The 11,095-nt window shown below is 54.0% G+C and overlaps 4 protein-coding genes across 4 annotated transcripts in view; 2 read left to right on the top strand and 2 right to left on the bottom strand.

Annotated features, from left to right (window-relative positions):
• The window catches only part of ASPACDRAFT_10359 (uncharacterized protein), a gene marked incomplete at both ends in the record, with an annotated part of 5,137 nt that extends 2,495 nt beyond the window's left edge, over positions 1 to 2,642 (top strand). Inside the window, one exon of the mRNA XM_020195301.1 lies at positions 392 to 2,642. Within this exon, the coding sequence (XP_020055567.1) occupies positions 392 to 2,642 (2,251 nt within the window). The remainder of the gene's footprint in view (positions 1 to 391) is intronic.
• Positions 2,643 to 3,143: 501 nt separating this feature from the next.
• Positions 3,144 to 4,593, bottom strand: ASPACDRAFT_120395 (peptide alpha-N-acetyltransferase MAK3). The gene is made up of 2 exons (XM_020196347.1): positions 3,854 to 4,593; positions 3,144 to 3,758 (listed from the first exon to the last, which is right to left on the bottom strand). The coding sequence occupies exons 1-2, from the start codon at positions 4,415 to 4,417 to the stop codon at positions 3,426 to 3,428; spliced, it is 897 nt and encodes a 298-aa protein (XP_020055566.1). The 5' UTR covers positions 4,418 to 4,593; the 3' UTR covers positions 3,144 to 3,425.
• A 95-nt stretch (positions 4,594 to 4,688) lies between these two features.
• Positions 4,689 to 7,403, top strand: ASPACDRAFT_120392 (phospholipid:diacylglycerol acyltransferase). Its single transcript, XM_020196346.1, has 3 exons — positions 4,689 to 5,257; positions 5,384 to 6,791; positions 6,956 to 7,403. The coding sequence occupies exons 1-3, from the start codon at positions 4,880 to 4,882 to the stop codon at positions 7,105 to 7,107; spliced, it is 1,938 nt and encodes a 645-aa protein (XP_020055565.1). The 5' UTR covers positions 4,689 to 4,879; the 3' UTR covers positions 7,108 to 7,403.
• A 1,285-nt stretch (positions 7,404 to 8,688) lies between these two features.
• ASPACDRAFT_79134 (putative cyclin-like protein (Clg1)) lies at positions 8,689 to 9,630 on the bottom strand (the record flags this gene model as incomplete). The annotated part of the gene is made up of 1 exon (XM_020205327.1): positions 8,689 to 9,630. The coding sequence occupies one exon, from the start codon at positions 9,628 to 9,630 to the stop codon at positions 8,689 to 8,691; it is 942 nt and encodes a 313-aa protein (XP_020055564.1).
• Positions 9,631 to 11,095: the final 1,465 nt, after the last annotated feature.

Raw genomic sequence — 11,095 nt, 5'->3', positions numbered from 1 at the left:
GTTTTTTTTTTTTATTTGTTGGGGTTTCATGACTTTGAATTAGCTTGGTGTCACGGAGCAGCTTGTGTTTTCTCCCCCTTGTTTTTGTCAGTACTTTTATCATTAATCATATCTCCTGAATATTGTTGATCTCAGTGGAGAGCTTGTACTTCTTTTCTTGTCCCTGCTACAGTTCCTTTGTTAGAATGAAAGCGGAGTGCTGGCGGCGACGGGCACAAAACCTCGGGCCGTTCACTGACCGCCTTGGCCGGGAAAAACATTTTCTAGGTTCCGCAGCGGAGTGACCACCGGAGCTTTGATCTTGCCTTGCCTCTACCCTTCCACTAATATTCCAGACACAACTTTCTCAATTCCCTCTACCCCTAACCCCCTGGCCCTGTTTCTTGCCTAGGGTCGGTCCCTACGGGCTCTCGTCAATGCTTTCACGCAGTCGGCCATATCTCACGAGGCGCAGATTACCTGCTGTCCTGGACCACGTCGCGACTGCCCCCGATGAGCCACTCCTCTTTCTTTACCCATCCTGGTTTACGTCTCTGCCCGCGCATCGGGGGTCGTCCTTGACAAGAAACCCCGCTCTTAGTTTATCCAGACAATACCATCGCCCTAGCAAACGTGGACCCAGTGTCCCCCGACTCTCCCCGCAGTCCTCGACCGGAAATTATTCGTCTAGACAAATAACCTCTTCTTCCATTGCCGTCGGCAGACGTGGCCTAGACAAGGAAGCCACAAAGCCTGCAGCAAAGCCTCAAGCTTCACGGACGTCGCCCCTCCCTCAACCGACGTCCGACAACACTTCGAGATGGACGCCACCGCGGGTAAGAAGTCTTGCTGCGCTGTCTTCGATCTCGCCCCGCGATAAAAAGAAACTACAACACCGACAATCCGAACTCGACAACACGCGCAAGAACCAACAGAAAACGATAGAGAGACGGTGGAAGGACCAGGCTGCGGTTTACGAGAGGATGCTCAGGATGAATCGGGCAATTCCGGCACATGCCCCGTTGAAGTCCAACCAGCTGGAGCTATATCTAAGGGAGGAGACGATCGCCGAATTCGCCGGCTTGGTGTCGAGGGGCGAGAACATCTTTTATCGCCATGTGTATCACGGATGCAAGGTGCATGTTAAGCCGCTGTCGGAGAGCGTCGGGATGTGTCGCCGGGTGATCTTGGAGGGTCGACCGGCGGCCGTGGAGGAGGTCAAGAAAGAACTGCTGGAGATCGGGACCCTGCAAGATGAATATGATCCGGTCGTCGACATGCGTAAACCGGTGGTTCCCATCTACCCTCGGGTTGACCGACGGATACACAAAGACATACCCTTGGTTCGCGGCACGTGGGATATGCCTAAGGATCCCACGGAGTTCACTGTGGATCAGATTGTCCGCCAGGGAGAGCTCCTAGCTACTGTGAGGGACTTTACGCACCATGTGGAGGATCTCATCACGTCTTGGCCCAACTCCAGGGAGCAGCCGGGTAAGCACGGTGCGGATGTGGCCGATGCTCTTGAGACGCTATTCCTGAAAAGCGCCCACACAGAATTGATATCAACAGCGTCGTTGAATCAAGCCCTGTCGTTCTTGCTAGAGCGCAAGCAGTATTGGATCGCCCACCAGATTTTCCACTCTGCAAAACATGTTGCAACCGTGGAAACCTTCAACATGATGCTCAAGTCGACGGCCCTCGAGCAGAACCTGAAGCGGTTCAGGAACCTTTTGCATGGTATGGAAAATCTGGGCATCCGCGCAGATGTCGAGACCTGGCTTGCTTTTGCTGACTGCTTTGTTTCTCCAACCAAGAAGATGGCAGTAGTGAACAGTCTACGGCAGCGAGGGATGCTGCAGAAGACCACGCTACAGCGGACAGCGTTGCGCGCGGTTTTACACGACCTTCTGGTAGAGCATCTCCATGACGGCGGCGACATGAACTCTTTTCTGGAAAAGATAGCCCGGGACTGGGACAGCACGATGTGGAGCCCGAGTATGGTCAACCAGATGATGTGCGCCGTCATGCGAGTGAATCATCTGAAAGCGAGAGATCAACTGTTCCAATTCTGCAGGCAGAATGGCTTACGTATCGAGCCCTACACTTTTTATCTTCTCGTGGGCACATGCAACAAGGGCAACATCCTTCAGGCCCTGCAATACATGTACCAGACCATGGAGGATCCCGCGCGAGAACTCAACGTCACCGGCTGGACGCGACTCTTCCTACACGCATGGCACGGCGGATACTACAACATTTGCCGTGTCTTATGGCGGTATGCCTGCATGAGAGGGCATGCGGCTTCACGCATTGCCGAGCGGGTCTATGAATCCCTGCTGCACGAAGCTGGCCCGGACACAACCTTCCGCAGGGCCGTCGCGGCGCGGCTCATCCTCGGAATTGACCTGGGGACGCCCCGACCGACCTCGGGCGGAAGGTTTTATAGGCTAAAGGGGTTGCCGGCTGAATATGCCGCAGACCCGGTGAAATATCTGTGCATCCAGGTTGATCCTACGGAGCGGAACAACCAGCTGAACGTCAGCGAGGCGATCCTTGCTCGCGATATGGATGTGGGGCGATTTTACAAACCTCAAGTATCACTTCGGGCGATGCTCGACGCTGCGACTATCGTGGATCTGGAATGGAAGGAACTGGCTCGCGAGAAGGCTTTCGCTCGCGAGGAGCCTCTGACCCTCGAATGGATGCGCGACAACGTCATCCAGGTCAAATTACTCCCGCACGACCGCAAGGATGAGAAGAAAAAGAAGCAGCAGCAGCAGCAGCAGCAGCAGCGGTGGCGGCGGCGGTGAATGATTTCCGCTTCCGCTGCCCCCAATTTGCCATCTTGTGGCCCTGTTTTATTGCTAGGCCTTATACGTTTGCCATGATCATGAGCTAGTCGCACTCCTTCCCTCAACTCCTCACTCACCCACCCGTTTACCCACCTCTTGGCCCTTGGCGACCCTGTATATATATATGTATATTGAGCCATAATTGTAAATAGATGTTTAACTATAGATATAGAGCGGGAGATAAAGACAACAACACTGGGGAATCTGTGAATGTGCAATCCGGACCAAGAAAACAAAAGTTTCTAATGCTATACTGAATCTATAACCAAGTGGTTTCAGCCAAATGCAATTAATGATCTGCAGCACGATGCCACCCCACCCACCCCCCCTCCAACGTCACCAAGTTCCAAGCAAAGAAACATCAATCATTTTCATCACATGCATACACATAATCATTAGTAGGTCATTTGGGTAAAGGGAGGGTGCAGTCGGTATGAAAGTATGGGGAACGACTGTGGTCTAATATATCCCGCCCAGCTCGGCCCTCGATGGAAAAGGATAGACATGTGAGGGAGGGAGCAATCGTGTCTTTGGAGTAGGCTCCTTTGAATACTGTCTGTGTCCACTTCTTCGCCCTGGCCAGGTGGCCACCTACCACCCCCCACTGCCATTCTCATGCAGCAGGGCCGGTTCCGGCGCCGCCAGCGCCCCCGTCATCTCCGCCCCTCCCCCTCGTTGTGCGTCACCACCACCGCCGGGCAGAGGAAGGGGATACGGCGGCGCCGGAGCCGGAGCCCCAGCCCCAGCCCCATAAGGATCGAGCGTGGTGCGCATCGACCCCACGCCTTCCTTGAGATATAACACCAGCCGATAGGCCGAGTTCCCGTTCAGATAATACCGATGGAGCCGCTTGCTGCGCAGGAATCCCAGCCGTTCGTAGAGCTTGATGGCGGCTGTGTTGGTGATTTCGGTTTCGAGAACGATCTGTTCGCGGTGGTTTGTGTTAGCTTGAGCTGAAGCTTGTTTGGATGATTGAGGGAGGGGTGGAAGGCAAGGTTGAGATGGGAAGAAGAACACACCTCGTCCGCATCCCGCTCAATCATCGCATCAATCGCCATCCGAGCTAGCTTGGTGGCGATGCCCCGGCCTCGGTACTCCTCCTTCACGGCTAGCATGGCGATGTAGCCGCGCAGAGGTCCGCCGCGGTGGGGTTCGAGTTTCGAGACGACGACGCCGACCATGCGCGGTTGCTGCTGCGGCGGCGGCGGCGGCGGTGATGAGGATGGTGTTGTTTCGGATGCGGGGGAGGAAGAGGCGGAGTCGTCCATGGCCATGAAGCATAGGTCACCCCATTGGTAGAGGAAGTAGCGGTAGACGTAGATGCTGTAGGGCTCCGAGAGGTCTTTGGAGATTAGTTGGCGCATGGCCGGGACATATTCGTCTTCGCGGGCGCCATCGTAGCGGACGTAGCGGAGGGGGGTGTGGGTATTAGTTGCTGTTGCGGTGGTGGTGGAGGTGGTGGTTGTTGATGGTGTTGGTGGTGTTGTTGTTGTTGTTGTTGTTGTTGTTGTTGTTGTTGTTGTTGTTGGTGCTGCTGCTGCTGTGGCGGTTGAAGACAATGCGGGGGGTGGATTCGGGTTCATTGGAGCGGTGGAATTGGCATTGGAGGGTAGCAATGCGAATTGATTCAGGAACAGAGACGTGGGATGATGATTGGGTATGTGCTGGTTGGGTGGGTGTGCAGTAGATAGACAGATAGACAGACAGACACAAGTTACACCTTCAATCGGAGATGGTGAGAACCGAGAAGAGAGAGAAAGAGAAAAGGAAGAAAAGAAGAAGTTCGGGATGACGTCCGATTCCCGCTCCGTTTCTTTCTTTGCTCTCTCCTTCCCCAACATGTGATTTTCAACCTTTTTCCATCCGCGGCTTTTCTTCCCCCCTCCTTATTTTCCTTTTTCCTATCCCGCTCAATCTTTTTCTTTGTGCTGGGTTCTGTTGATTTTGAATCTGGCTTCCTGGTCGCTATCTCATCTATGCCATTGCTCCTCCGAGATTTCTGAGTTGTTGCACGGAGTATTTTCTGACCTTGTAATCCGGCGGTGATGCTCCGGCGTCGCGTGGGCAAGGAAGAGGAGGAGGAGGAGCCCAACCACAACCATAACCACAACCACGAGGTGCGGCCTTCCTCCGATTCCTCCTCCCGCGACAATTCCCAGTCCAAGTCTAAGTCCGATACCGACTCGCCAGCAGCTGCCCGTCCCTCCCATTCCAAACGATCCGAGTCCTTCATCCACAAGCCGCGCAGCAAACGTCGCAATGGGTTGATCTTCGCGCTGGGCGGGCTTTTCGGAGTCCTGGTCGCCGTGCTCTTCGCCAACCAACAGGACGTTATCAATTTAGACAGTTTAATGGACTTCAACATCGAGTCCCTGATGGAGGTGATGCCGCATGGGTTCTTGAACGATGCGAGAGAATTCACCGTACGTTATCTTCCTTGTCGGCGCCCGTCGGAGAAAATGTGGGCGGGCAGACAATGCAACCATGCTTTGTGCATGCAGTGAACCCCAATAAGATGATTGCTGACCGAGATGGGACTATCTATATAGCAACATGAGCGCGACACAGTCAACTACGATCCTTTCTCCGTCGGACTACACCTGCAGGCTCAAGGTTTCCAGGCGAAACACCCGATGGTCATGATCCCCGGGGTGATCTCCACCGGTCTGGAGAGCTGGGGCACCGAGCCCTCATCCCGGCAGTACTTCCGCAAGAGACTCTGGGGCAGTTGGAGCATGATGCGGGCGCTGGTGCTCGACAAACCGGGGTGGAAGAACCATATTATGCTGGACAAGGACACCGGGCTCGACCCCCCGGGGATCAAATTGCGCGCGGCGCAGGGTTTCGACGCGACCGATTTCTTTATTACGGGCTACTGGATCTGGAACAAGGTCCTCGAGAACCTGGCGACCATTGGCTACGACCCCACCAATGCGTTTACGGCGGCCTACGACTGGCGGCTCTCGTACCCGAACATGGAGGTCCGGGACCAGTACTTCAGCCGCCTGAAGTCGTACATCGAGACGGCCGTGCAGGTCCAGGGCGAGAAGGTCACCCTCGCCTCCCACAGTATGGGCTCCCAGGTCGTGCTCTACTTCTTCAAATGGGTCGAAAACCCCGAGCACGGCAAGGGCGGCTCGGACTGGGTCAACCGGCACGTCGCCAACTGGATCAACATCAGTGGCTGCATGCTCGGGGCTGTCAAGGGCCTCACGGCCGTCCTGTCTGGCGAGATGCGTGACACCGCCCAGCTGAACGCCTTCGCCGTCTACGGGCTGGAGAAGTTCCTCTCCAAGGAGGAGCGCGCCGAGATCTTCCGCGCCATGCCCGGCATCTCCAGCATGCTGCCCAAGGGCGGCGAGGCCGTCTGGGGCAACGCGACGTGGGCGCCCGACGACCAGCCGCACCAGAACCTCACCTATGGCAACCTGCTCAACTTCCGCGAGAGCGGCACCAGCCGCATCATCAAGAACATGACCATTACCGAGAGCCTGAACTACCTCCTCGACGAGGGCGAGGACTGGTACCGCCACCAGGTGCTGGCCAGCTACTCGCACGGCGTCGCCCACACCGCGCGCGAGGTTGAGGCCAACGAGCACAACCCGCGCACCTGGCTTAACCCGCTCGAGGCCCGCCTCCCGCTCGCCCCGGACATGAAGATCTACTGCTTCTACGGGGTGGGCAAGCCCACCGAGCGAAGCTACTTCTACCAGGAGGAGCGCGACCCCCTCGTCAACCTCAACGTTAGCATCGACACCACCGTCACTAACAACGACGGCGTCGACCACGGCGTCCACATGGGCGAAGGCGACGGCACCGTCAACCTGCTGAGCACCGGCTACATGTGCGCCAAGGGCTGGCACATCAAGCGGTATAACCCGGCCGGGGTGAAGATCAAGGTCTTTGAGATGCCCCATGAGCCGGACCGGTTCTCGCCCAGAGGTGGGCCAAACACGGGTTCGTTCCTCCCTTTCCTGTTCCTCATCTGAAACCCTGACACACTCACTCCCCATTTGAACCCCGCCCCCCCCCCCCCGCCCCACGGGCACCTCCGCACATCACCAACCCATCATCATGTCCCTCCCTCAATCAAATCACTCTAACACCAAAGAAAAAAACAGGAGACCACGTCGACATTCTCGGCCGCGCCTCCCTCAACGACCTCATCCTCCGCGTGGCCGCCGGCCAAGGCGATCACATCGAAGAGACCTACGTCTCCAACATCCGTGAATACGCCGAACGAGTTCAGATTTTCGATGATAATGAACAATAGACGTACGTGCGCAAATGAACAAACCCCCCTACCAAGATAAAATAGACTATAACAATCAACCACCTTTTCCTGCCACCCAATTCATGTCCTTGAAATGTTCATATACCCCACTTTTCCTTCGCCCGGCTGCTGCGGTTAGTTACACTTGAAGAGCAAAAGAAGGGCGAGTCGAGCTGTAGGCCGCCTTAATTTTCTCTCTTTTTCTTCTAGTCTAGGCTTCGTATCCATGCCTTCATCAGGACCGATGACTGTAACTAGCATACAGCGGCGGGTCCAGAGGGCTTGATTACCTAATCAATGACACTTTTGTCTTAAGAAACGTCACGTGACAAGCATGTCCCTTAGATGACCGAGTATGTCACAGGACGCTGAAAATAACCAAGTAACTAACTACTAGAACATTTTCAGTGGAGAGAGCAAAAGGTTCTTGTGATGATATTTCCAGGTTTTTTTTTGTAACTCCGGAAATTCAAGGTATGTTTCCATTTCCCAGATTTCAAATGGTTGGTATGAAAGTAGTTAAATCTAACTTACAGTCAAGGACAAAATGGAAGGTGAGAAAGACACATAAGCCGGCGGAATCACCGTAGGCAAGAAAAAAAAGGAAGAGGATAAACAGGGCGTAAGGGGGAGAGTATCACTTTTTTTTCTCAGTTTCCCTCAATGCGAAATGAAGGGTGATGATGGATATTCAGGGAGAAGAAGAAAAGATAAACATGGTATAATGTACAACCAAGAGCAGTCAAACCTCGCAGCCGAAAACGCGCCACAATGGCTTGAAGTGCATGACTCCGGTCGTGGAAAGAACAAATGACTCGTAGAATCTGTTCGACCAGAGCAGAACAATGCAAGAAAAATCGAAGAATCGAACCGAACGAAGACAAAGGTATTAACATCCCCGGGAGTCAAGCAGAAAATGGACAAAAAGGAAAGTGCCAGTATCCTAACTCAGCCAGGGTCAAATAAAAAAGGAAAAAAAAACAATCTATGAGGAACATTGCCAGAAAAAATGCCCAGATCCGAAGAAGATGGGTAAAAGATCAAGGAGACGCGAAGGCGGAAACGAGGCACAAAACTCGTGCAAAGGCGGAAAATAAACATTCATAATTGTCGTGACTCCTGACTCCGGGGATATCCATCCAAGAGGATCCCTGGAGCAGTAAGGTAAAATAAAATCAGCCCAGTAAATGTTTTCATTCAGAACGAGGCCGTTTTGGAAAGAAGATTTTCGAGTGAAACAAAAGGAAGAGTCCCATATCACAAGAGGCAACGGGCAGAGATGAGGATGGATGCGATCATCGACGCCCGAGCTGGACACTTTTTTTCGATTTTTGCTTTTGAGGCAAAGCCAGGAAAATTGACGGCGGGTACTTTTCAGCGGATAACACAATCGAAACCGACTCGAATAAAACGGGTAGTCATGCAAGGAACACGAATGGAACACGGTATCATTAGCGGAAAATTTGGACGATGCGAATAAGATGGTCTAGTGAAAAGACGAGGTCGAGAATAGTCGAATTAGGAAACAAATAACTTTTTCCCCAGCACGATGACGCTTAACGGATGAGAGTCGTGGCACCACTAAGCGACAATCGGTTGCATCGAGCTGAATGGATTGGCGCACATGTAGTGCTCCGCAGGCTTGATGCAATAGAGACAGCCGCACGACGAGCCATGGCCAGTCCACACACTTTGCGCGAAAGGCAGAGCGTAGGCCGGAGTGTGATGGTACGACGGCGGCTGTGATGGAGGCGCTGTAGGGATGTACTGTTGTGGAGTGGGCACCCAAGTACGCGTGTACGGCGGAGGCGGGTTAGTGTACGCCCAAGGCCCAACAGCAAAGTAGTCCGGTGTGTTGGGGCCACTGTGCGGCGCGGAAGGGGGCGAATATTCAGAGGCGGTCGGGTTGAGCCAGGAGTTTTCGAAGGTGGAACTGCGCTGGTACTGCGGAGGGATGGGACCTTCGGGGGAGAGCAGCGGTTTCGAGACACGATGGGGCCGGGGAACGTTCGTGTCGATGGGTGCCAGAGCGTGGCGAGACTCCTGGGCACGGGCGGCCGTCTTGGCACGCCAGTTTTCCCAGTGCTTGAGCCATGTAGCAAACCCATCCTGCTTGTCGTGGATGCGCTCGTGGATTTTCCACTCGAAAGCGAAGAGCCATTCCAATTCCATCGAGTTCAACTCGCTGACTGGAATATTGCTAACCTCAGCCCACGACTTGTTCTGGAAGGTGTTGTCGTCCAAGAACTTGCTTCCCAGAAGGAGAGCAACAGTGAGCATCCGGTAGACCTGGCCGCTTCCAGAGTGGAACACCTTGGCCGAAGAGAGCATGCGCATCCGACTCGCGAGGTAGTAGAGACCCAAGAGAATGGTCGAGCTCGGGAGCCGAGTCGACGACAAAATCTGGTAGACGTATTTTCGGAACTGGGGGGTGACCGACGATCCTGGGTATACGCTTCGCGCTAAGTCAATATCTGCAAGGTTGATCTTGGTGATGTACAAAGCATACATTCCCTGGGCCATTTCAGCCACGTAGTCGGACATCTGGTCCATCTCATAGTCCAAGTGCGCCGCGACGCCTCCAGTAGCCTTTTCCTCCTTGCGCGGTTGCTCTTGCACCATCATGTCCTGGCGACGGTAATGGGGCGCGATGCCGTTGTCCATCGGGGGCAGCTGAACGTTGTTGCGGAGCGGCGGCAGAACATTGGCGGTGGCCATGGCGCCGTACATGGGCTGGTTCATCGCAGAGTGGGCGGCATTCATCTCGCGGCCGTTGCGTACTCCAACCCGGGATTGAGCGTTCATGTTGACAGCCGACTTGGGATAGCAATTGGCTTGGGAATACTGCTCGATGAACTCGCAGCCGTTCTGAGAGTACCGAGGCGGGAATGCAGCGGAGGGGCCCAGGACGTAGAAAGGTTGCTCGTGCTCCATGCGGCCACCACTCACGATGTGAGGCGGGGTCGGAGGAAGGCCCTGCAGGCTAGGAGCGTAGAAGGATGGCATGACGAAGTGAGAAGGAAGAGGTTGACACCAGTTCAGGTGCGGGAAGGTAGACTAGGTGGCTGTGTCCAGGCGCTGTGTTAGCCTATTGGCTCCGATGGCAAGCAGGGAACCCAATGAGCAACAAACAATCAAGACCGCAAGGAACTCAAGATACGAACCGTCTACACGTCCGCCACGCCCTGATCCTGGGTGGGGGAAAGAAGAAGGGGAGCGATTGCTCGGCGAGCCGCGGCTCTGTTCTTGTGGTATGGAAGGTGTTGTTTAGTTGAATGACATGAGAAGTATGGCGCTTTTCACAACACGGGGCAGATAAAGCAGCGAGACGGTCGTGGATGATTTTGATGCGCGCAATTGCTCTGAGAGTTGCTACCGCACGAGTTTGGTGATCGATGTTGAAGGCGTGTGACTCTCAGAAGGGGGATGGCAGAGCGGACAATTGATCAAGCACGAGCAAGTCAACAAGACAGACGAGCTAGTCGATCGCTAGTTGATTCTGTTTTCTTTTTTGTAGCCGAACGAGTAGAACGAATAACCGATGGGGTCAAGGGATGTGTTAGGGGGTGCGGATGGGGAAGGGGACGGTGGAGATCTTTTTGAAGTGTTTTTGCGCTTTTTCGAAAAGAAAATATGAACGACAAACACCAGTTCTCGCGTCAAAGGGAGTGGTCCCAGTCCACGGTGACAACGATACTTAGTGAAAAGCTCGTTGAAATATGAGGTAGGAGGAAATGGAGAATTTCGCAAAGTGGACAAAAAGAGGAGGGAGGGAAGAGGAGAATATAGGTTGGATGATGTAAAGAGAAGAGAAGGAAAAAGGAGGAGGAGGGATGAGGAGAAGAGTCAAAGGAGAGGGGAGGAGGGATGGGGGGAAGTAGAAGAGGAGAGAGGAGAGGAGAGAGAGAGAAGAAGGACCAAGAGAGCAAGAGAGAGAGAGTGCGCGAATACAGACGTAAAAGTAAAAAAAAAAAAAAAAAAAAAAGCA

The sequence above is a fragment of the Aspergillus aculeatus genome (genome assembly GCF_001890905.1).
Source record: "Aspergillus aculeatus ATCC 16872 unplaced genomic scaffold ASPACscaffold_9, whole genome shotgun sequence".
Classification (NCBI taxonomy): domain Eukaryota; kingdom Fungi; phylum Ascomycota; class Eurotiomycetes; order Eurotiales; family Aspergillaceae; genus Aspergillus; species Aspergillus aculeatus.
The sequence above is the reverse complement of the archived record's forward strand: the minus strand, read 5'-3'. Positions and strand labels throughout refer to the sequence as shown.